Source organism: Chaetodon auriga, chromosome 14, assembly GCF_051107435.1.
Source record: "Chaetodon auriga isolate fChaAug3 chromosome 14, fChaAug3.hap1, whole genome shotgun sequence".
Classification (NCBI taxonomy): Eukaryota; Metazoa; Chordata; class Actinopteri; order Chaetodontiformes; family Chaetodontidae; genus Chaetodon; species Chaetodon auriga.
This window is the reverse complement of record NC_135087.1, coordinates 20,629,643-20,656,081: the sequence shown is the minus strand read 5'-3', so window position 1 is coordinate 20,656,081 and position 26,439 is coordinate 20,629,643. Positions and strand designations below refer to the sequence as shown.

Here is a 26,439-nt window from a genome sequence, read left to right as displayed (position 1 = left end):
CCCCACAGTCTCAAGAGTTTGTGCTTACACCCCCCCCCCCCCTTTCACTTGGCTAACTGGTTGTCTTTTCTCCTTTTCTGGGGGAATATGGGAAGTCAAAAGGCTGCTGTTCAAAAAATAAAGATGAAAAAAAAAAAGAGAGAATCAGGCGAGGCTGACAGATCGGCTGATTCGGACATAATGACTGGGGAGGGAAGCAAACAATCTGGAATAAGGCGCCTGTCCGCCTTTACCGCTCCCTGACATATTCAGGCCTTTTGGATGCACCTTGTTTCCTTCTGATTACCTCATCCTTGCTGCTGCCCCAGCTGTTTAACGTCTCTGTTCGCAAGATGATGATTCAGGATTTTCAATCTCCTTTTACACATTCCCTCTTCTTCTGTGTCCGTCTTTCCATATATATATATATACTCCCTCTGTCTGAGCCTCGCTCCGGTCTTCAACGTGTTCTCTGCTCTTCAAAAGTTTTCGCCGACTAGCCCGACTTCTGAGGTGAAGTGGGGTGAGTGATGGCAAGAGCTAACTCTGGGTTATTGCCCAGGAAGGTGCTCTTTGCTGAGCTTTAAGTGATCCTGTTTCACACACTTGTCAGTTCCCCGGGCTGGCAGCTCCTTGGTGCCTCCGAGCTGGCTGCTTATAGGGTTGTCACCAGAGCAGTTAATGTTAATCTAATGCTAATATTCTTTTTTTCTTTCCAGCTTCCTTTTAGCTATGGACACCTGCCTCTGAAGCAGCAAGGCCTCCGTTAGCACCAGGGCTGTTAGTTTCCATTATACTTGGTTAGCTCGGGTCAGGTTAGCTGTCCTGCCACCAGCAAGGCTCGGGCGGAGACGAGATTCTTCTCACCTCAGGCACATCCAGCGCAGTTAAAACAATGCTTAAAACGAAGCTAAAACACCACTCAATTGCCCATTTGTCCTCCGAGGGAAAACGACCGTCGCTCGTTCCTCACGGCGAGTCCCAGTCCAGCAAAGCGTGAACCCAGCCAGGCCACAAAAAAACACTCATCAATTTAATCACCCCCCCCCCCCGTCCACAGATTCCAAGCTAATTATTCCAGCCTTTAATTATTCCATCCGACTGCCGTTGAGATCTCTTAAAGACGGCTGGATTAGTGGATTTGGAGTATTAGCTCGGAGGGTTGGCAGACCTCTGCACTGTGATTCAGGGGGCTGAGAAACACATCTTCAAAAGGTACCTTGAGCAGCACCTTCACAGGATCATTACACTGGATAAATCCATGTTAAGTTGCTTAAAAGTGTGTTAAGGTGAGCCATGTTTAGGCGCAGACACTTTTGAGGGAGGAGGCTAACTGAATGTGACTTATGCATTGCAACAGTGACACAGATTAGCCACTTTGGAAGGAATTGTTTACAAGTTACTTAAAGGGCTTATGTCAACTTGGGTCAACGTCGAGGACTGGAGACAACTTCAGGAATGAATACTTTTTTTTTTTTTTTGTCCAGACTGACAATCAAAGTTAGAACACTTTAAGATACGCCTTTTAAATCCAATCATTAAATGACTTTTTTTGTTACTTCAGCTAATGTAGACCGTCAATTCACGCTTCGGTTCACACAAAGGTCCACGTCCACTCAAATTCACCACCATTGAAAATCAATTGCTACTGTTTATATGCAAAGCTTCGATGTCTTGAGTTGACTGTCAAGTTAAAACTATTCTTTGCTCCTGCTTGTTAAAGATGCTACCCATCAGCCTGCTACCCCTCCTCCTTTGAACTCCCTCCCTCTCAACCCCCCTCCCCAGATCTCCAAAATGAGAGCAGCTCGTCCCGCGGCTGACAGCAGAGATGTTTTGAAAGCAGGTCGGGAAAGGTTAGAGCAAGAAACATGGAGCGGGGCAGTGAAAAAGACAAAAAGAATCTTGCTTTTTAATTATTTTATTAAGAGCCTTGATGCTATTAAATGCCCCAGATACATTCACCCTATAGTTCTCAATTAGACTTGACAGTTGCTGCATTACCAACAATAAATATAGCAAAGGGCTGTGCCTTAGGCCAGGAAGGACCCCTAACTATGACCCCCATATTTAATGATGAAAACAAGCAAGCGCACACTCTGCCTCGGTCAAGCACATGCATGTGCATGTAGATGCATGAGCATGTGTGCACATGCACACACACACACACACACACACACACACACATACACACACACACCCTCTGTGTGTTGTGTGGCTCCTTGTTACACAAACACAGTGGGGCCTGTAAAAAACAAAAAAAAAACCAGCATCTCTAGGGTTTCTAAATGCATCACAGGAGTACAAATAAAAGTACACCGGTACACATTTGGAGGTGACTGAGTGATTTTAACTTTATGAGTAAGACAGCACAAATATAATAAAGAAATTTGTTCCCTTTAAAAATGCAGTTCATGTATTTCCAGCTCTTGGGACGGCAGTGTTGGTTGGCCAGTAAAACTCTGATGGACGCCATTTTATTTAGCACATGAATTCAGTGGCCCCAGAGGATGAACCCTATTCAATCTGGTGATCCCTGACTTCCTCTAGCACCATGAGCAGGTCAAACTTTTCACAAATTCACTGACATTTGGAATTAATTTTAAAGTTTAATGTTCATTTTTAAGGCCCTCCATGACCATGCATCCCAATGTCTCTCTGCCATGCTTGTGAGCTCTGAACCAGCGAGACCCCTCAGGTCATCTGGAACAGACTGTCTTTTTATTCCCTGGGTCTCCATTAAAACTGCTGAAGCTGCCTTTAGCTTTAAAGCCCCAAGCTGCTAAAACATGCTACCCAGTCATGTCAGGTGAGCTTCAACGCTGCCATCTTTTGAAACTTAAAACATTCCCTTTCAGCTGATAGGCTCGTCTAATGGTCATTTTATTTCCACTTCTTTGAATGGTTTTAATTCACCTTATTATTTTTACTGGTTTACTGCTGGCCCAGGTCTTAACTCATTCGTAGTACTTTCTTGTATATGTTTGTTTTCATTGTGTTTACATGTCTAATGTTTTACTATCCACAAAGTCTTTTGTGGCTGCAGCTCCCATGTGCAGCACACTGCGCCTCCACCTGGAATGAAATGTATGATGCAAATAAAATTTTGCGTGCTTGCCTGAAATATTTTAACATCTACTAGATGAATTAACAAATGATCAGAATGACTTTGGTGATCCACTGACTTCTAGAAGAAGTGTCTTTAATGCCAAACATTATTAGCGTTAGCTGTTAGCTTTGACACTGATGTTCCCCCCAGGATAAATAACTGGTGACTCCCACATTAATGCAGCACTTTGGCTTATCCAAACATCTGTAAAACTAAGGACATTCATCAGCCTCAGCTGTACTTTGTGTTCAGTGATAACCAATTAGCAAATGTTAACATGCTAACATTCTAAAATAAGATGGTGAACATGGTAGATTACCTGCTAAACAGCATGTTATATGACAACTGTGGGCATGTTAGCATGAATTCATGCAGCACTGAATTGCCCCACAGGCTGGCATTATAGTAAAAGTTTCCAGTTTAATTTAGTTAATTAGGACTGGGAAAACTCAGATTTTACTGAAATCTCCAATATACTCTATTTGGCACTTAATAGCACACTGTTACATACAAATGTGCAGGCCTCACATCCTCCAAAGGCCTTAATTCAGAGTAATTAAACACAAATATAATGGATCTCTCCCATCCACCCATAGATATTAATGATAGTTTCCAACAAATAAAACAAAACAATGATCCACTGTGAGGGGAACAGTCTTCTTTACTGGGTAGAAATCTTGACAAAACATATTCTAGCTTACAGTGCTGTCAGCATGTCAAAAAAAGACTTCATAGGGCTTTAAACGGTCAAATGGAACATACAGTTAAAAGGCAAAAAGTAGAAGACCAGTTTAACATCAATGCTGGGGCCAAACTTGACAGCCGTGAGTGACAAAGACAAAGGAACAGTGAACAAAGGTGTTTTGCATGGTCACTACAGCTCTTTGTGATTTACATGTGGTTAATAGTTTACATATGGTTTACATATATCTGTTCATAGCACGGCAGCTCTGGACGGAGTGCAGCGAGCCCAATCCTCTGTGGTCTGACTGCTGGAAGCCAGGCATCATTGGCACAGTGCATTTCGAACAATAAGCCATTTTTGTCAGGTCAGACAGTCAAATTGCACAGGTTGTCACATCAAGTTCCTGTCAAAGTTTGGAGTTTCTCTTCAAAGTAAAGGCCCTTTACTGGGAGCTGGCAACAAGAGCGAAACTATCATCATTTCGTCCCGCTCCCGCAAAACTCTGTGACATGAGCACAATGTTCACGGGTCTATTTTCACATAAAGGTGGAGGAACTTAATCACTACATCAGCTGCTTGAATCTACAGCATCATTCCTGTGTGTGCTGTAACTGTGGCACAGCGCAGTGCCTGGATCACTTCTTCTAAACGTCTACACCAAAGCGGCTTCTCACTTAAACTAAGATAAAAAGTGAATGTACTGAGAGGCAACCATTTCAAGGTCAAACTGTGGAATTTACAGAGTCTCTGTTCAATAAGCACACTGCCATTCTCACGGTGCTGTTTCAGTACAGTACATTTCAGAAACGTAAGCCCGTGCATACTCATATACAGGTGGCATGCACAAACACACACTCACACATTCACAGACACACTCCCACAGGCAACTCTCCAGGCATGTCATTAAGCTAGAGGGTACTAGAGTTTCCCGTTGGCAAAGGCTCCCTCTTGGAACTGAGGGATAAAGCTCTTGAAGTACGCCCTGGGTGAGAGACAGAGAGAAAAGAGGGAGGAGGGGGAGGGAGAGAGAGAGAGGACAGAAAATAAACCATCAAAATATGACAATAATTATGTTTCAACTGCTTCAAAGCATCTAACAAATTCACTGGGTCAGTCCCCAGCATGTACCAAAGTACAGATGAAAGGCAGAATGTCTTCACTTGTTACAGTTACAGCCGTTCACAACATATCTGCTCTCCATGTGTTAACGCAGGGAAAGCACGAGAGATGTAACTACAAACCAAACAGGCTAAAAGAGAGTCAGGCGGCGTGTTCAGGTTTGTGTGTGTGTATGTGTGCTTGAGCCAGGTTAGACTTAAAGTCAATATTTCAACACTGTTGGAAATATGCTTGTGATCCTTCTTGCAGAGAGGCAGCTGAGAAGACTGATGCTGAGCTGTTGAGTTCAATATGCTGCCTGGTTAGCTTAGCTTAGCTTAGCTTAGCGTCAAGGCTGGATGCAGGGGGGAAACAACTATCCTGGAAGGCCTTTCAGCCTTATATAATATCTATTTACCTCTATGGAGGCAGAAGCATGCTAAATATGAAATGACACAATGTTTCTTATTGCTGTAAATGAATAGTTTGCTAATGATAAACAAGAAAAGAAAGAATTACAGACAATCTCTGAGCAAAACAGATGATGTGTTGCCTTCTGCACCGTCTGTGGTCGCTCAGGTCTTTCAAATATTTACAGAAGTTATTAACCTTCGCCATGCAAAAAGCAAACAGTTTTCACACTGTAGCCGCCACCTATAGATTCATAGGGTCACACCAGTTTATGTTTACTGAGGGTGGAATGAAACCTGTGAATATCCACAATACTATAGTGCAGTCCAGACAATATGTATGACATATCAGAAACTGTTTCAACTGTCTAAGTCTTTTTATGTCCATGCTTTAAATGGCTTTTAAGGTTTAAAAATCTCTAGAAATCGAATCTAATGAGGCAGGATTGACTCACTTAGCCCTCTTTGCCATCTCATTGCCGTCCCAGCGAGGGCTGTAGGGATACGACTTCTGCACCTGAGAGTAGAGCTGACCGCTGTTGGTGAAGTGGTACACGGACTGGAAGGTGAGGGTGGGCTGGTCTCTGGGAAAGTACAGCGGGAGATCCACTGCAAGGAGCAGAGAGAGGGGAATGTATTGGTGACAGAGGATCATAAGGTGACCGCAACAAGCAGACCTCAGTATGATTGTGTGTTCTGTGACTTTCCTACCATGTACCAGGAAGCAAAAGTCCTTCCACATGAGCAGAAGAGTGAGCTTTGTGAACCCCTCTGCATCATACTCCACCATGCCCCTGCAACACACACATATTCAAGCCTCACTCGGTCTTCTTTTACAACTACAAGACCTCCCTGTGAAAACACAAGGAGAGTGACCAATGAATGACCACCGAACACATGCTGCGATCGCTCCAGTGAAGGACGTGATCCTCCTCTCGAGCTGACTCACGTTCCAAAGTGGCTGAGGAAGGCAGCGATGTACTCTCTCCTCTTGTGATAGCCTTGGATAACGTACTGCACCTAGAGAGAACACAGTGAAAGGTGTAGTATACAAAACGGACCGGCAAGATGCAAGACACACATATCTGTTCAAACACACTTGTTAGTGGAATGCAGAGGAGCAGGGGGAAAAGTTTGCATGACGTAAAGCAAAGCAGTGGCTTAAGGTTGTCCAAACAGGCTGCTCCGGCTGTGCCAAAGGCCGGTGTTTACTGTTTAGCCTACAGGACACATGAGGTATTGCAGCATATAAGCAAACAGGTTACAGCTTCTAAGTGGCTGTGAGAGGTGACGGCGGCTGTCTGATGAAATCTCACCAGACATGTGACTGAATCATTTATTGCAAATTCAGTTTGTTTTTTTTTGCGTTTGTTTTCAGCCTCATCAATTGCATTCCCCCTTTGAATCTCCCTCTGCAACAGCCCTGTCCACACGGCTGCAGGATGAGGTCCTTTCAGGCAGAGCTGACTCCCAGTCTGTGTACAGTCTGGGAGGAAATGCCAGCGACATGTTAGCAGAGAGGTTTTCTGAGTGAACCCTCCCAGAATGTAAACACTGCCTTGGCCTGTAGACAGATTAACAGAGGTGAACTTTTTAATGGTTGCTTTCCCTTTAAAACCAGACAGCTCAGAGTGCAGAAGGAGTATTACATGCAATCTTTGTAGAGGCGAATCTAAATGTCACTGAAGTGTAAAGTCTTTAGCTTACCACTTGACAGCCAAATAGCTGGTGTTAAAAGCTCTGACTGTCTGCTCAGAGCACTGTTATCTTTAATATAATTTATCCATTTCAGTCAACATTTTTCCATGGAGCCTCCACATGACGCCTTTTTATTAAGATATGGATAAAACATCAGTCTTTCGTTCATCTCAGAAGCTACGTGCATGTTCAGCAACACTGTGCATCATATTAGAAAAGGGGAAAAATGTTGTACCGCTTGTGTTTCGGTGGGGTTTCTTACATCTTTGTAGTGTCTTCACACTAAGTGAGTTGGAGTATAGATGTTTAAGTTTCACAACAAAATTATTACTCCACTTTACTGAACTTTCTAATGTGTAGCATCTAGCATGTCTTTAGCACGTGGTGACAGGTGTGAGTAACCATTATCTTTAAGTCCAAAGAGGAGAAGCTCAGGGCTTGCTTGACTGTTGAGCATCCTGGGCAGGTGAGAAAGCCTGCAGTCAGCCAGCCAGCCATGAAGGTGACCTGCTGCGTTCACCCAGCAAGACTAAGCCTCAGCAGGATGGTTAAATATCAGTGCGCCTCAGATTATAGAACACAAAACAATCCTGCAGCAGAAGTCTCTCAGTCTTAAAATCAGACATCCACACTATTTAATCAAAGGAACATGAGCAAAATGCAACAATGTGAAATCATTTTCTTCATAGCAGTGGGAATATTTTTCAGCTATGGTAGACAGACAGCTGGGTTCTGATAGCGTTTGCGCTTTGGATCTGGTTCCCTGGAAGTTCAGAGGCAAACAGATATCTTCACAAACCTTTTTTTTTTTTTTTTTAAATTCCTCTCCACATTCATCACAGCAAAGGTACAAAGTGTTCAGGTAATACTTATTTTTAGCCAGCACTGACCTTCACTCTCAACAGTTAAAACGGGAAACATCATCAGTGGCAGATTATACTGTACCAGCTGATGAATGTTCATTCAGTAATAGCTTTAGGAAACTTTCGGCTGTTGTTTGGGTAATGTGCTTTCTGCAAGCTGGTGTCTGTGTTCATGCAGACTGTTTGTGAGGAAAAAGAAACATCGCTCTGTCACAACACTGCACGGCCGGGATTGGACCATCGGAGTGGTGACTCCTCTCCAAAGAAATGGTTTATCTGATCACCTCACATCAACATCAGGGACATTCAGGGAATTAACTCTAGCATTGTACAAAGCTAGAATTATTTCATCATAACAAATGATGACAGTTCTCTAGACTATAACGTGAGGCAATTAGTCAGATTGTTATCTAATAGATGAAGTGAGCAAAAGAAGAGATGCGACAGGACCTGTGACTCAACTCACAAGATGACAGCGATCAATCATGCAGTAATTGTAATGTCAGAGAAACAAATACCTTCTTTAAGCTAAGAAGTTTAACATAGTTGAGCACCAGCAGGCTAAAGGTACAGGGACACTGAACAGAGACGTGTTCAGGGTGAGCATTGTTGACGTTTATTTACACTCATGTATTACTGTCAGGTAGCTAGGTTTGTAATGCAAAACGTAGCTGCTCCACTTTTCATACTGGATGAGGCCTGTTTTAGCCTCTCTTCACTGGTTTTCGAATTGATTTCAAGATTCGGGCTTTTGCCATCGAGGCTCCTCAGCTCTGGAACTCCTACCTGAGGACCTGAGGCTTGCAGAATCAGTGACATCACTATCTTTTCAAAAAAGCCTTTCATTAATTCTAGCAGCTCTTATCTGTTTTATTATTAGTATTTATCTGCATTATCATGGATTTGCCTCAGTCCTGATATGTTTTAATCCCATTTTAAAGCACTTTATAACTCTGTGTTTAAAAGCGCTGCACAAATCCGTTTTATTTTTTAATATTATTATCATAAGGTGCTCCAGCAATGCAAGAATAATGTGACAGTGTCATGTGATATTGGTGCATCAGACATGCATAATCAGTCTGTACTGCACTTACTGATTATTTGTCCCAGCCCTTAATCGAAACACAGTAAAATTGCGAGGTTGCATTGAAGACAGGGTATGCCACGAATAAAGCTAGAGACCGTATTGTCTAATGCATGGCTGGGATTACTCATCCACCATGTATGAATGACGGCATTTTGTGAAAGAGGAAAGTTGTAATCTGATACGTGCAGTCGTGTGTGTGATGGGTCTCATTTCTGCGAGAGCTCTTAAACACAGACACACACAGTGACTCAGCCTCCTGTTCAATTATGTTTACATGGGACGGTGGAGGTGGCAATTTAGCTTTCTCAAAAGCTGCAAGGCCACATACTCAATAAGCTGTTTATCTAGTTACACTGCATGTATGTGTGTGTGTGTGTGTGTGTGTGTTTGTGCCTCTTTTAAGGGAACTGTGGATCACTGAACTTTCCCCACCCATGCTGTGAAAGGATTTCCTGCCCCCACTGTCACTCTGACATGCAACCAAGTCTTTTTATTGGCTGTCTGGATGTTGGAGTGATGCAAGACAGGTGATGTTGCTCTGCAGGTATTCAAACCTGCCTGCACCCATGAGTTGCTCGCCCGCGCATCCATTTATTGGTGTTTGTGCATGTGTCTGTGGGGAGCGTGATGCAATAAGGCCGGAAGTGCTTCCTGCTGCGTGATTAAGCAATTTCTTCCCTCTCTGTCACATACGCATTCACACCACCCCCAGCTTTCATATTATAAAGAGTGACTGATCTGATATCTGACTGCAAATTCATTAAAAAAAAAAAAAAAAATAAAAAATCGATGTCTTTTAGTGAGATCAAAAATTCAAATCCTGTGGAAAAATCAGACTGGAAAGAAAGAATAATGACTAAAAGAAAATCACTTGAATGAAAAGGAAACACAGACCTCAGACCTTGCTGCCTGCCTGCCATTTCTAAAGACATGTCTTCATTATGACATGTCACTACATGTTAATGAAAGGAGTAAGCACCCATGATGCACTGCTAATTGAGCTCAGCTGCAGTGCGAATGTCTCATAAACACCTTCATATTTGTAAGAAAGCTTGGTCCGCAGGTGAGATCATAAGTTTGCCGTCTACTCAGCTTCTAGGAAATCAGCTCCTACGAGTCACTGCTCTTTTGTTCCTGCACAGTGAAGTCACTGCATAGGTGGATCCTGCCTGATGCTGCAGGTGCTGTGCTCTCGAGTGCTGCCGCCGTGACTTCGATGGCAGAGTTGAACACCGATAGTGAAAGCAGCTTGTGTTAATAACGATCAGAAATGGCCCCCTTCGACTGGCAGGTATGTGAATGTGGAAGTTGTTCGGTCTTAAAAAACTAGTGTCATGCTGGAAAAAACTGTGACAGTCACATTTTTTGCACGACCTCCACAATCTGGATGCAAACCCCAGGCGAGCATTACTTGCTAGTTTCTGATTAGAAATGAGCAAACTTGCAATCAACGATTCCTTGCACTGTGATCAGATGAAATCCATCATTTAATAGAAATCTTTGACGTGATATTGTAAGAGTGGAGTTTCAGGAAGAAATCATCCTGCGTAAAGTATCCTTTAGTGATTCGCAGGTTGTTTGTCTGCTGTACCTGAACTAAACTCTGTTGAAAAGTTGAACTGTTTCTGACTCTAATCTTTATTTCAAACAGCAATTTGATTATAACTCCAACATGAAACAACTTCTACAAAATCTTGTGAAAATACTTGTTACCAAAGGAAGTAAAATCCTTTACATACATTTACCACAACTGACCAGAGAGACACCTGACCTCACACCTGAGAACAAATGACTGAAATACCTATTTTCACCTGCTGACACCAGAGTAATTTAACCCTGAATGCAACACCTGAACCATCCTGAGAACTGGCTTCTTTCTATTTTGTTTTGTGTACTTGTAAAGTGCACAGAGACACTTGTGACTTTACACTTTAAATAAAGTGTCTGGCTAATTATTGTGCTGGTTTAGGAGTGAGATGCCACCACAGTGTTTGTGGCCTGGTCACTTAGCGATCACATTTTCCTCCTCCAGTCTTAACGGAGTGACTGTTGTACAGTGATGTGTTGACCAGATGATTACCATGGCTGATTTTGCTGACCACGCTTCTCCTCTAATTTGCATAGTATGTGTGAAAATGCAATGAGGATGCCAGCAGTGAGAACACATACTGCATATACCAGCCATCAATTAAAATGAATTTCTCACAGCATCATGTCAAAAAAGAAAACGGTCGGATGGTTTCAGTTCAATTCACTGAAAGCAACTTATCCCCCCTGTTGTGTGAGTTGATCCCATCCTGTATGGACATTGGAGATGACTGAGAGCCCCGCACGGCCCCTTAGCTTCTCATGCTGATTTTCATGAGCAACTGTTTTAATGATGCAGACGCCAGGTGCTGCCATCACCCAGCACAATCATCGTCACAGTCACAGCTGAGGTATGTGGCAGTATAGTTGTGGCAATACAATCACAGCATCTGGAATAAGTGGGAGGAAATAATTGATGGTGTTAAAAGAACAAAATGACGGCACGGCCTGTCCTCGCAAAGATAATGAGAATCTTTGTCTGGGATGGTAGAATGGTGTCTTTCTTTCTTTCTTTCTTTCCCACCTTTGGCCTCACTCGATAAATCTCACGAACAATAACAGATATACAGACGTCAAATGTTGCTTTGTGTCTCTGCTTACGCTCTCAGCTTCTGTCTTTCCCCTCTGATGAGTCCACTTTGAGACTACGCTCCCAATACACGGGCCTGTAAAAGTCCATTATAATGGTAATAGTTGTAACGTTTAGAGTTCACTCTACATCTCTCAATATTACTGTCTTGAAGATCTGTAGAAGCAGCAAAACTGCTTTTGCTGATAACTAGCCGTCAGAACTCTCTGTGCATTCTTCTCTGTGGCGTTGCTTTAATAGCCCAGCTTTCATTAAGGCCGTCACTGTTCGTTACGTTACGACCCATGTGGCCTAATCAGAAACTAAGCTGCAGAATTGATGTTCTTTTGCTCATTTGCAGTGCCTCACACGAGCGAAGCGCTAACAGGTTAGCATGATCCCAGCCTCTGAATCACCGCCTGCCCTCATCTGCGATTTGTTCAGCCGTTTGAAGTGAAACCAAGTGTCAGTTCAGTCGAGTTATCAGGCTAAAAACAGGTGACTCCAGATTTGCTGTGGCTGTAACACACTGTAATAGAATTCCTCCTGAAAAGGCTGCAAACAGCCTTGTCTGTACTCCTGTTTTTTTTTTTTTTTTCCCATCTACAGTGCTGAATACAAAATGCTTCCACACATTACTTCTCACTTTCAGATGGTTTTGTGTCATGGTAATCCCTTCACAGCTTGCATGCGGAGGGGCATGAAATAGATCCTCAGACATTCTACGAATGTCCCCCGCTGGAATACAAGGCCCGCTGCGATTATACCCTTCTAATTTGGACAGGTCACTACAGACTGTCATTTTTTTCCCCCCGCATTCAAAGGATCATTTGAATTTCAAATGAGGCTGCAGCAGCGTGCCGTGATACTTAGGCTAACAAACCAATGCTGTTCTGTACAGTTCGCGGCTCTGTTGTGTTGGCTGCAGTGCTCTTTACACTGCTGTCAGGGGAACAAGATGTTTGTTACAGCATTAAGTCACAAGACATCTCTGGCACAAAAAGAATAATCCCTGAAGCCGCATTTTAGTTTATTTATTGTGAATTTTAGAATACTTTTGAATTGAACAACAGCAGTTGGCCAGCATTCAGAGCTTAGTGCTGGTTACACTTTGCATACTCTAAGAAAGAAATGGCCCTGAGTGAAATCGATGGAAGCGACGTGTGTTCCAGGGAGCACGTGTCTCGCACCGTACACTTAGAAATTTAGATTTGCTGTTGTTGTTAATGCTCCTCCTTCCTTGTCTAATATGCCTTACTGTTGATTCTGCTTTTAAACAAGCCTGTGGCCTCTGCGACTCTTTCAGGGAGCTGGAGGGAGAGGTTCTGTCACTGCTGCTGGACTTAAACACCCAGAGACATGGAGGTCAGGCGGGGACACAAGTCCGAATAAGAAGAGATAGAGAGTATCTGTGTGCATTATGTGTGTGTGTGTGTGTGTGTGTGTGTGTGTTGGGGGGGGGGGCATTTTCCCCTGAGGGAAACAGCATTACATCATGTCTACACAGCATATCTACCTGTCAACCTGCAGAGGCCAAGGAGCGCACAGACAGCCTATGGAGGTTGGCCAGTACGCCCACGTCGGCAGATGCCAGACACACGTGCATGAGTGCGCATACACACATTAACACACGCACAAACACACTGCTTGACGAAAGCCATTCCTCAGTGGACACATGCTTTGCTGCACCAAAGCTTACAACCACGCAACAATACACACACACACACACACAGGGGGGCTTTTCAGAAGAACGCTGCCATTGGGAGGGGTGATGGGGGGACAGGTGGGATTTAAATGTATGAAAAACGTGTTAATTAATTGTATCTGTCACTTCTACGCCATTTGCAAATAAAGACCTGTGCAGAAAAAATGAAGTGTATAATGTAGTGTAGTGCAGACCCTGACACGAACAGAGACGCCTCTGATGAAGACATCTGCATACACGTGAAGCACACTGTGAAAGTGACATGAGTTATATCAAACACGTTTACCTTGTTGGTGAGCAACTGGCACACTTGTGGGACATAGTCAATTAGGCATCCTCCACTGGGGAATGCTGGGATATGAAGTGCTGAGGAGCCTCCCAGAGCACTGATTGAATGAAAAAAGACAACAGTTAGCCCGTAAACACACATATTTAGATTACACAAAGCATAAAGTTTCCACCATGTTCTCTCTGCCGCCATGAAAATTCAGGGCGAGGTGTCACCACCTGCCTTTATGGAAATGTATTTAAACTACTGAACAAAAACAAAACCACCACGGAGCACATTAGCTGGCTGCTGAAGTTGTGGAATTAGACATAAAGGAGCGCCTCATGCCTGTGGGATCCTCCTCATTCTCCTTCACTCGTTCATTTATTCTTTTGACGTCCTCCTGATTCAATCCTGCAGCACAGCTCCATTAGTGATTAGTGCATGCTTGTTTAATCAGGAAATCTGCTGCTGCAGCTCCCCAGTGACTAACCAACTGAAGTAGTCACTCCCTCATTTTTCCTGATCTGGGGCAAAAACAGAGGGAATACCCTGAGGATGGGTTAAAGGTCTTAAGGAACCGCTTATTGGTTGTTAATGCTCATTTTAAGACACATAGGAGGATTTCCTCTGCAGCTTTCTATTTCTATTTCATTCTTCATTATAGCAGGACAGTCAAAGGGCATTTAGAAATGCCGTTAAGTCACATTAAAAGCAAAGCCGAAGTGGATGACTGCTGTTTACCAGGTTAAGCATGCATGATGCATGTAAATAGCCCACATCATGTAACATTATGTCAAATGTCAAAGATCACGTATGTTGACATCCCATGTGCGTAATTGCCACAGGGGACCAAGGGACGCGTTGCCTTCAATGTAAGAAAGAGGGAAACTGACATCCATCACCACAGGTTCACGCTCATACTTTTCTGTGTATCATCACAAATGTTCAGGTGGAGGCAACATTCAATGTCCAGTAACTTCTAACAATCAGGCTTTCAATTGATTTGTTTGATTTATCTAATCCTTTAATCAGGCTTCTTATCATATTTATATTTATTCGTATCTTATTTTAGTTGCATGTTTTAACGACATGTTTAATTGCTATTTATTTCATTTACTCATTTTATTTTATTTTATGTTTATGTCTTAGTCCCTTGGTTTTTAGGTCAAGTGTTTCCTCATGGGGGCCCCCCCACACTGGGAGCTGCTCCTGGTCTACTGATGGGGGCGCTGCTGAGGCGACGGCTCTGGCCTGGATGGCTGGAGGCCTCTGCACCTTGGTGCGGGGCCTCCTGTCTGCCTGGGTCGGGGTGGTCTCGGGCGGCGCTCCCCGGTCATGAGCTGGGGGCCCTCTCAGTGTGGATGGCCCCCAGAGGTGGCTTATTCCTTATCTTGTCCGTATGGGTGTGGGTGCGGGTGTGTGTGTGCATGCGTGCGTGTCTGTGCGTAGTTATGGGGGCGGGAGGGCTGGGTTTTCTTCTTTGTTGTTTTTAGCCTCTGTGACGCACTTTGTGTTGCTTTTCAAGTATGAGAGGTGCCATATAAATAAATAAAGTTTGAAGTTTGAATAACTTATTTGTTTTTTATTATTTGGCTTATTTTTTCATTTTGCCTAATTTTTGTAAGAGGAAGGAGCAGATGTATGCTCAATTCCAGCTATCAGAAACAGTATTTATATCAAATATATTCTAACAAATCAATAGCCAATTAATCAATTCAGTCTCAGTCTGAAGGTAGTCACGGAGTTCCTGACTCATGTGCAGTGACAGTAATACTTCATACACAAACTCAAATAATAGTTTTATTCCTACTAACTACACGCACGCACGCACGCACGCACGCACACACGCACGCACGCACGCATGCACACACACACACACAATGACTACTACCACACAACTAACAACTAGTCAACATACAAATAAACAAATGAATGTGATCATTTGAACCGTTCTGTACTGGATGTTCGGTTCGGTTTGGCTGCTTGCTCAGAAAAGACATTCTGGAGTGCAACCTTCCCCATAGATTTAGCAGTGGACCAGCTGTCTATCAGATGTAGTATGCTTGTCACCGTAATCTGGTTTGCCAGATTAATCAAGCTCATGTAGCGTAAAGACAAATGAGAGACCAGAGCTGGAGGTTCCTTCCATGAAGACAGACTGAATACAGGACTTAAGCATGTGGTCAGAGTGCTTGAGCCCCGCTACAATGTGCCTTCATGCGTGTTGACATTGTGTTTTTTTTTTTCTTGTTGACAATATGCCAATGTTTGAGTGCTTTGACTGTTAATCTGTTAGAATCATGGCTAATGAGCCACTGCTGAATATTTCAATTTCTTTAAATAAATGACAAAAATGTCATTTTCTACATGTCCTTGTTTTCCCCTGCTGTCCCAACAACGTATCAAACTGTGATTGTTCAGTCAAGGCTAATTTCTCTCATCTCAATCTGGTTTTATTCTGGTGCCTGCAGCTGCAATTTATGATGTGTATTAGGTTATGGAGACGTGCATCCTGGTTATATTATTAACTACTCTCGACAGTTTGGCGGAGCTCCAAAAGACACAACTATAGTCAGCAGAACATTTTTCAATATTTATGGGTCACCAAGTCAAGGCTCCTCAGCTTGGCTTTAAGTCTCAAGTCAAGTCAAGTCTTCAGGCATTCTGAGTCTGATCGCAGACGAGTCTGACTCGAGTCCAAGTGTCAAGTCTGATGCGCTGCATCATCCATCCGCAGCCACAAAGAAATAGCATCTCTTCCTCGTGGTGTGTGTGTGTGTGTGTGTGAACATATTTTCCACATAACACAGAAGTTCTGAGAATTGCACCATGTTGAAAATTCCAAAGGAAGGTTGTGGGAGTAGTGAGGAGGAAGGTGGAGCACAGCACAGTGCGCACCCCTTTACTGTCATAACCTAAACCCACAGATGTTGATGGGAAAATGATGTCTTAACAGGGGTGATGCAAAGGTCAGCAGTGATTGCACTCATAGTCTTGGCTATACATACGGGCTTGGCTTAAGATAAGTGGAATAACTAGTGAAGGAGTGCTGTGTCGAAAACGGCTGGTTTCTCATCGGCTGCTCATCTGACACACACATAAAATTAGCTTAAGATAAGAATCACACCCATTCACAAAGCTTGACATATGCTCAGGTTTTGCTCGTGATCACTGGACTGAGTCAGTCTTTCTCTTGGTCGTTCAGCCAGCTGATGCTCAAATGAACATTAACATAGTCTTATCCACAGAGAACACGCAAACGGTCATGAAGCCATTTTCGCTGTCAAAATCCTTTTCTCCACTACTCCGACGCCACCATTTACAGTAGGCTTTGTGCACATAATTAGCATTAGCCTGCGCATTTTGCTGTGCACCAACAAATGGTCGACTGAAAATGACTTCCAGCAATGAGGAGAAAAGCCTTTGAAAGTGAAAATCTAAATGATGCCCATCTATCCTCCCACAGATCTAAGAATAGCTCCATATCATTCAGATGGAAATGCGGACAGAGGCACAAAATAGATGGTGGCGTGTTCATCACTCATTTGTGTCAATGGCAGGCGTGCAAACAAATGGGATGCATTTTGGATTTCATTGGTTTTTGCCTCTGGAACACTTGATTGAATGGAGGCTGATTACACACCAGCCTCCTGTGTTAGTATCAGATGAAAGGTCACCTACAGCCGAACCCTGACTATTTGAGGAGTTCTACAACAGTGGTTCCCACCTGGTCTAGTCTTAGGATGAGGTCACGGTCCCCACATAGACCACCACCCATTCAGTTTATTTCCATCAATTCATTCTGCCTGTCAGTAGACTCAAACCCTGGACCTTATAACAGTGAGGAAACTGTGCTTTTACTTCACAAAGTGAAATCTAGAGTACTTAAAGCAGGCTACAATTGGAGCTTAAAGAAACACTACAGCAAGAGAGTGCAATTAGGGTGTTAATAATATTAAATCATTGCAATGGCAGTTACAAATTTGGGCCACTTCAACCAGGCCAGTATTTCACTGCATAAAGGCAGCAAAGACTCTGGAAAGATGGAACCGTCAACAGACAAGGCTGGCATCGACAGGCTACTTGTGTGATATGGTTGCATGATGTCGTGCTTCTCCTAACTCTACTCCTAACTATGAAGTAGTTTCCTTTTTATAAAGCTGACCCACTCTGAGCGGATCCCACCCAATGGTTGCGAGTCACCGTTCCTAAACATGACTGAAAGTAAAGTTTTCAGCCTCCACCCTGAACAGACCCAATGCTGAAAAATGCTGACTGCACAGTATATTTCCTGAACATGAGCCATGTTTTACTGTGGAACGTAGTTGCCAAAACAGAGTATCAAACATTTGACAACCAACACGTCATCTCAAGGTCAAGCTGAGGGGGGCAATTTAATGAGGCAGCAAGTTAACATACGCAAAGCTGTGCTGCACCGCATATCTGTGCCGTTATGACAATCTATAAAGACGTCACAGGCAAGGCAACGAGTAGGAAGGGTCATTACGCCATTGTGCGGTGCGTGAATACACACTGGTGCCACACTTGAAAGCTCTCAAAGCAGTCAGACAGAGGATTTTTTTATTAACTTTCAACTGAACGATCGTTTCCTAACCTGAAGACCAAAGTGCTTTTCTTGCCTGAACACAGACAGGAGTCTTGGCAGGAACCCTAGATTCTGGTGTCACAGTCCTACACCTTTTATGGCCGCCATCCACCCCAACGACCTTCCTGCAACTCCACTGCAGTACTTAAATATGGTGTTTCATTCGCTCAATGAATAATCCAGCCAGCAATTATGCTGCCACCACAGTGTAATTATGCATGCAAATTAGCTGTACATAAACATAATGTACATGAGACAGGGTTGGAAATAGGGATGCACCTATCTGACTTTTCAGTCCTGATACTGATACCTGGGCTTTGGGTATTGGCTCATACTGGGTATTGATCCAATGCCAGTGTTTATCTAGTATCTAAAAAGTCTGTCTTAAACATTGCTTATGTAACCTTGCAAAACATGTAAAAAAAAACATCCTGTAAACATGTAGATATAAATGTACTGAATTGTCACTTATTAAAACAATGGTATCCAATACCAGTTTGGCCACTGTCAGTAATACCCATTCCAGTAATTTGAGTCAGTATCACACTGATGTCAGTACTGGTGCATCTCCAGTTGGAAAACAATAGGTAAAATGTTCCTCGAATGGAATGTCATCTTTATTAATACATCATTATTAGGCTTGAGCTTCGAATGGCTTTACATGGAGTTTCCTGTGGGTGAGCTCAGAATCTAGACATAATGGTGTTTTACTTTCCAAGTGGCACCCTGAAGAGTCTCTGCTTCTGTCTCCACTGGTGACACCGCTCTCAACACTACCCACACATACTGGAGTCATCATGCAGACATGCTGCCTAACACAAGCCCTCTGAGCAATGCAACCTACTGTATGACATATTTACAGTAGAGTGATACATGCGTGCACGTATGTAAACACACACACGCGCACACAAGCAGTTTAACAATTCATTTAGATCCAAAAAGAGAGCAGTATGAGGACAATTATCGGAGGTGCAGTAGAGTAAATTCACAAGACCATGGATCAGTGACACAAGTCTTCGCAGTACAAAGACTGCAGCAGTTATCAGATTCAGAAGTAACGGCATCTCTGCCGTGCAACGCATTTACAGTAGACGGCTACGTGCATCCATGTAAACACACACAAACACACACACACTCAGGCTGTACAGTGACAGGGCTGTCTGTGACTTCATCAACCAGAGATTATCCTGTGTGACTCAGGTGGATGGTGACGAAGCTCAGTTTGTTTATTTGTGTGTCGCTCTGTGTATGTGTGAGAGAGGGTGTGTGTGACAGCGCAGTGACAGCGTGAGAGCAGATAAAGGCTCAATTGGAAAGAGGGCAGATATGATTCATTACCAAAGTGAAAGATAAGGCCAAGAAGAACCGTTTGGAGATTCAAATGGAGTTTCAAAGCAGCAACATTTCCATTTTGATTGCCTTCTTCATTTCCTAAAGCCTGGAGGTTCCTCGGAGGCCCACATATGACTCTGCTTGTTGACTGTTTGGACTAAATAACATCCTATTCTTCCTCTGTGACTGGACAAGGCGCCTTTGGCCTATGGCGATAGGAGTCAGTAACCTTTCTGTTATGAGGTGACTATCCTGGCATAACAGTGCTGAATTTTACTCAGATTCACTATTCATCATCCACTTGGATAAAACCAGATTAATAAGAGCTTCAGGCTGCAGCCATTACACACTCACTAGCATTTGATAAGGCTGGAGAACAGGGAAACAGCTTCTTATTGCTAACTATCATGCCGTCAACTGGCGGCGGGGTGGGTGCTAATGGCCATGTGAGCTCCACGTCTGTATGTTGTGACTATTGTACATCACTGGATTACTGACCCTTTAAAAAATCTGTACCTATGTGATGTATTTTGAAACTGGGGTCTTACATAAAGCCCAGTTTTACAGTTTTGGTGATTTCACATTAGAGGTTTCATACTTTTTGTTGTGTTTGTGTTACTTCTCACTGGTTTTCAAGGGGGTGGGGCTAAACTTCTGAATCAGAACCTGATGGCACTTGTGGGGCTGTTTGTTTACGCTGGTGGGCCATTATGCTGAGTTTTTTTTTTTTTATTATTATTGGTTTTGATTGTTGCTTATTCAGTCATGAATATTTCTTTGTTATTGAGAAAAGGTATGATTTGACTATGATTCTGAGAGTTTTCAGAGGGTGCACGGTGCTCTGTTTGACTAATGCCTCTGATTATATTGCGGTTGTGTACTGCTTTAAGAGCTCTTCTATTAAATGTGTCTGTGAGTGCTGCACTGAACAGATATGGATATGTTTACCGTCTGTGACCTTGCCCACTTTTAACAAAACATTAACATTTTTTTCTTAATTTCCCTTTGTGTTTATTCAGTGTGACCTCATGGTTGTAGGTAATGCTCCACAAACAGGATTTATTATTATTAATATGTATGTCTGCATTTAGACATCTATGCATGACACATTTATTTTTGAACTGCCCGGTCCATTTGTAAACTTCACTTAAAATCATATTATTTGCCTGTTTGGTCTCTTTTTAATGAACAAAGCTGTTCAGCCCTAGAGAAGATTTTTTTTTTTTTTTTTTATCATTTTCTTTTTTATATTTTGAAGATGGCATAAACACATAGTGTAGACTAAGCACAGGGGATTTTAGATGGCCTACATATTGAGGAGAACCTACTTACAATAGTGAAGCTGCATCACAAAACGCACTTCACACAGACGTACAGGAAAAGGCGTAAAGCAGAAGTGTTCAAGGAGACAAGGAGGAGGAAAAAGTGGCAGAGTACTTTGAGCTGCTGGGAGTGAGAGAAGTGTCGGCACTGACATCTCAGACTGTTGAGTGGGATTGCTGGGTTAGTGGTGAATTTATTTTATCAGACTGACAATTTCTGACTGTGACAAGACGCTCACAAAACCTTGAAAAATATCTGATCGAAATGCAAAGATTTTCAAAGGCTATAAAACACCTCTACAGACCCTGGAGAAGGGACACACACAAACTGTACACCCACACAGGCACATGCACACACACACATCGGCAGGCAGGCAGGCAGGCAGGCAGGCAGGCAGGAAAGCACGCACGCACACACACAAACACACACACACACACACACACACACACACAGGCACCTAAAGGCAAATGCAGATACACAAACATAAGTGCACTGCAGCCTAAAACTGTCTCTCTGTGTTGATTTTTCTGGGCTCCTAAATCTGGTTTGGGGGCAGAGACGGTGCCCACTCGATTCTTTTATGCAATGCAGCAGGTTTTCTGGGGGAAGGAGAGATGTATCCAACTCATCTCATGGGCACAGCACAATCAGGTAAACGAGAAGTAACAGTGAGAATGAAGAGTGATGAGTCTGCTAACAAAATGGTCGGAGGAGACACAAAAGCAATCATGTTAAAAAAAAAGAAAAAGAAAGAAAGATGTGTGGTCGTCGATGATGGTTACAGAGCCAAATTAAACACTGAAGTTATCTGAAACTGATGCAGTGAAATCATTACTCACTCAAACAGTTCACTATTATGGATATGAACTCAGTAAGACATACATTTTATAGCAACTGCAGCATTAACAAAAAAAAAAAAAAAACTGGATTGGTATCGGGCTGATCCAGGCGTACTCTGGTGGATCTGTGTTGTCTAAATTCGAGCCGATCCAAATCCGATCCTTCAACCTCAGCCCGCTCATGTTGCAGTGCTGCTCTCCTTAATGACAGCTGGCTTCTACGGCGCAACATTTCACAGCGTGTGAGAGTGAAAGTAAGAGCGTGTGAATGTGAAAAATGATTTGATTGCACCAGTGGTTGACTGTGCTCTGACACCAGGGTTGGCAAAATCCACTGGACAGCGAATACATTGTGTCCTCTTTCTCCTTCTCGTGAGTAAAGAACAGTCCACAGAACATCAGGTCACAGCTTCTCGTTTTGTGCCAGTGCGTTACTTTCACCAGCTAAAATGACAAACGTCTCCGACAGCAGGTCGTATTTATTTCTAACTGTGATTGCGAACAAGCCATGGCACTATCAAGCTAATGAAGGTCAGACTCCGGTAGAAGTTATGACAATTAAAATCTCTTGTGGTGCCCAAAGTTTGAAATAATACTCCTTTACTTTGCTCACTCTAAAATAGCACAAAAAAAACAAAAACCCAATACACTAATCTTGCTTAAAATGTTTAAGAGAAAGGTTCGTGTCTAACTCTGCTCTACGAAGTGCTTTAGTGTCTTTCAGCTCATTGTTTTGGTTTTTTCTGGTGCACTGTGGTGAACACGGTGGAGTATCTAGCAGCAAAGGAGTTAGTGGAAACCAAAACAGAGCACAAAGTAGAGTGAATATCGGACTTAAATTCATCAGGTGGATGCAGACGTGACTGTAAATGAATGCTGAAGTTGGTCAGTATCTGCTGGATGTGTCAATAATAGGGATGACAATGTCAAAAACTCATGGTGTGATAATACCTTGATATTCCGGCCACAATACAATATCAATTACAATATATGTAAAAAAAAACCAAAACAAAACAAAAAAAACGAAAAAACGCCCTTTATTTATAAATGAGTTTATACAGCATTTTTTAATCATGTAAAATTTGTTTTTAACTTTCAGAAAATAAAACCAGGACCTAAGCATGAGCGTAACACTTACAGTCCAGCCTCTCTCATTGCTACATCCATATTTTGTTCATTGTCTGTAACGACAGCAATACCGTGACGACTGTTCTCATTCTCCGTGTCGAGCTCCTCAGCTATGTCGAGTCCAGTGTGTGATTAGAAAAGAGGCCGCGTCTGTACGACAGAACTTTAATTTCCCATTTGCTGGTCATAAAATGAGCTGTGACTGTCATGTAGCTCTGACTAGCTCGTGAACTCCACCCATCTGTGGTTACTGAGACGCACTCTGCTTCTATGAGCTTTGTGCTCTGTGTCACTTTACCTTTTGTGTCTTGGTGCAGAGCTTCTATCGCTGTGGGACTAAAGTGTGGCCTTGGTGGAATTGTATATTTGGACTCCAGCGTGTTTACTAACCTCTGAAATCCATTGTTGTCAACCACAGAAAATGACCTTAAGTCTTTGGCTATATACTGTATTCACCGAACATCATGTTATCTCTTCAGCTCTCAGACTGTTATGGGGAAGCTGGCCTCCAAATGCTTCTGTCAGGCTCCTTTGGCCTCACTGAAGCTTTGTTGTTGTTGTGATTTGAGCTTTTCTGGGTGGCAAAGGGCCAAATGGCTTCTCAGTGTTTGATTTTTTTCCTGTAGTGTAGTGTAGTGACCATCATCAGGCAGTATTTGCGAGTTGTTTTGCGTTTCTCAGCTTCCTTTTCGCCATCGTCAGTTCTTGAAATGAGAGAACTAAAATGTTGTCACATATCAGCTCTAAAAGTTGATGGAGCATCTTCAGTCTTTTTTTTTTTTTGGTATTGGCATGTTAGTCCAAAATTTTGTCTTCTTGACTACTATGATTGTGCCCTCTGTTGTTAAAGGACAGGTAGTAAACAACCATGTCACATCACGGTAACTAGCATCAAAGTGCCACGATGGCATGGAACCAGACTTCTATCACGATATTGTGAGATTCGATATAGTTACATCCCTAGTAAACAAATGTTAGCTTATTTGCGAGCCATATCAACCTAAAATGTGATAATATGTCACTGTTGTGTTCACACCTTGTTTGTGCTGCACCCAGTTTGCCAAAAGAAATAGTTACTACAGGTTTGGAGACAGCCACCAATGATCATGTCACCTGGAGAACACTGCTTTCATGTAGTGTTACAGTACATACAGCTTGGTAAAAATGCTAAAAAAAACAAAGTAAAGACAGTAGCCACGCTTCAATCTAATTGTTATGTGAATGTTACACGGTTGCAAACCCGAAACAAAACCAGTTGTTTCCCAATCGCTAATAAACCTCAAAGAAGAAGAAATTAAAACAGTTGCCTTGGCCATCTACGAGAGAAACATGGAGTGAGGTCTTCAGGAGTGTTCTGACAGCAGAAACAGCTGATCAGCTATGTGAGTTACATGTTGGCCACGTCAGAACTTGATCAGAAAAGGTGTTTCCATCTGCCATTAAGTGCGTTCACTTTTTCTGAAAAATTCAAAATCCACCTCAAACAAGCATAAAAACTGGCTCAAACTGAGTGCATAGTTTTCTAACGTTGCCATTTCCATGAACCTTTTCTAATACGATAGTACGAAATGTGCATACAAATCCATTGATGGGAGCACAGCTAGCTACCTGAAGCCACAGACGGATGCTATCTATGTTAGCTGGGGAGAAGCTGGTTTTACTGTGTGCCTCCAGTGAAATAAATGTGAAGAAATTCCACAGGGACCGACGCGCGTGATCTTCTTTTGAAGATCGTTCTGAAAATCCGATAGCTATTCACATCTTTAATTGGACTCTTTGGTATGTCATTCCAAGGCAGCACACTCTCAACTGTCTTGACACTAGTGACCCTACGACTGCCCTGTCTCATAACTATTCTGTTTTTCTGGGGATACGAGAATCCTCCATTTTTTGTTCTGATCGTAGCACAGCCTCCACTGCAACACCAGTTGGCAAAGAAATAATTTGACTTGACAACAGGTTCTACCCAAAGATGCCTCCAAAGCGAGCATTTTTATATTCTCTGGATGTCTACATCTATTTAAGTCTCAACAGCTAGTTTAAATGTGTAGGGAGGGAAAATGAACACCACGCCGTTCACAATATATTTTCCTCTAGACGGCCCATAAAGCATTATATAACAAATGAACACTGATTCTTAAGCAGGTGAATCTGAAAGCCTGCAGAATTATAGTGATTTGTCTTCTCACAGTCAATAATTTCTCCGGAAAAAGAAACAAATACGGTTGTACAGTCCCATCAAAGAGATGAGCCGATGCAACAGTCTAGGTACACTGTACATTATTGGTAAAAATGTGGGTGTCTGTCAGGGTATTTCAACATCTTTTTTTTTCCCCTCGCCGCTCTGTAAGGCAGAAAACATTACAGTGAGCGTCTGTTTGAAGACAGGGGAAGAAAAAGTAACAGAGAGAGTAAGAAAGAGAGAGGAAGAGGGAATAGAAATAGAGGTATAACACTGTAGCTCAGGGGGCTTACGAGTTTGCGTTCAGAGCTCTTAGATCCAAGCCCCTGCTGAAGGAGAGTAAAAGTGAGATATCAAACAACTCAGGAGTGATGAAAGAGAAGAGTAGAGAGGTGGAGGAAAGAGAAAAGGAGAGAGAGGGAAAAGCTCTCCTCTCCCGTGTGTTGTTTTTTTTCTCCTCGCTGCGTTTCAGTCGAGCGAGGGACGACCTTGCTGGGTAGAGCACAGCTCTTCTCTCTCTTTTAAGTCCCACTCACTCTCTCGGTTCCCTTTGAGGATCAGCCAGAGGGATCAGCAGAGGAGAGAGAGTGATAGAAAAACGGAGAAAGATGGAGAGAAAAGAGACAGGCGGCAGACATGTGAAAAACAGGAGGGAAGGGGAGGGGGGGGTGGTGTTTGGAGAGATACGACCGAGGACACGAGTTAAAAACTGGAAAAAGTCCATTTGGAAAAAGTGAGACAGACGAGATAGCAGTGAAGGATAGGGGAGCGAGGGAGGATGAATGGATAAACAAACAAGATGATCAGATGGTTGATAAAATGACAGAGAGGAAAGATGTAGATGTGAGTACATGTGGTTGATATGGCAGCCCCTGCCAACAGCGAGATCCAGCAGCGCCAAAGCTGAACCGATGCTACGCTCACTCCACGGCTGCACCTAAACATTATTTTCATTCTCGATTCATCTGCTGGTTATCGTCTCGATGAATGCATTTGTTGTTTGGTCTATGAAATTTTCGAAAACTGTGAAAAAATGCCAATCAGTGTTTCCCAAAGCACAAGATATTTCGGAATAAAGATTTAAGATGCTGGAATCAGAGAACTTTAATTTATTCTCTTAAAAAATGCCTCACTGATTAAGCGATTTTGAAAATAGATGTCAATTAATTGAATAGCTGACAACTAATTGATTGATCATTGCTGCTCTATAATCATATTTCATAAAATTAGACTGATCTAAACAATTTCCAAAACTGTTAAAGGGTTAAAGGGTTAAAGGGTTAAAGTTCAGTTTAAAGTTTTAATATTTTCAGGGAGTTAAATCCCATTTCTTGATACTACTTTTGACATTTTTTCAGCAATAGCCAATAAACATATTTACATTCAGTAATTATCTCTCAGCACAGTGGTTTCATTGGTAGTGGCGTGGTCTGCCATCAGCAGCTTCAGTCTGTGTGTACATGCATTC

The 26,439-nt window shown here is 42.7% G+C and overlaps 1 protein-coding gene across 2 annotated transcripts in view; it reads right to left on the bottom strand.

Annotated features, from left to right (window-relative positions):
* Positions 1-3,731: 3,731 nt before the first annotated feature.
* babam2 (BRISC and BRCA1 A complex member 2) overlaps positions 3,732-26,439 on the bottom strand; it is a 70,912-nt gene continuing 48,204 nt past the window's right edge. For both annotated transcript variants that reach the window (XM_076749315.1, XM_076749314.1), the window contains exons 8-12: positions 13,577-13,676; positions 6,231-6,301; positions 5,993-6,075; positions 5,737-5,890; positions 3,732-4,755 (exon numbers count right to left, since the gene is read on the bottom strand). In XM_076749315.1, coding sequence (XP_076605430.1) covers positions 4,692-4,755; positions 5,737-5,890; positions 5,993-6,075; positions 6,231-6,301; positions 13,577-13,676 — 472 coding nt within the window. In that variant the 3' untranslated portion in view covers positions 3,732-4,691. The remainder of the gene's footprint in view (positions 4,756-5,736; positions 5,891-5,992; positions 6,076-6,230; positions 6,302-13,576; positions 13,677-26,439) is intronic.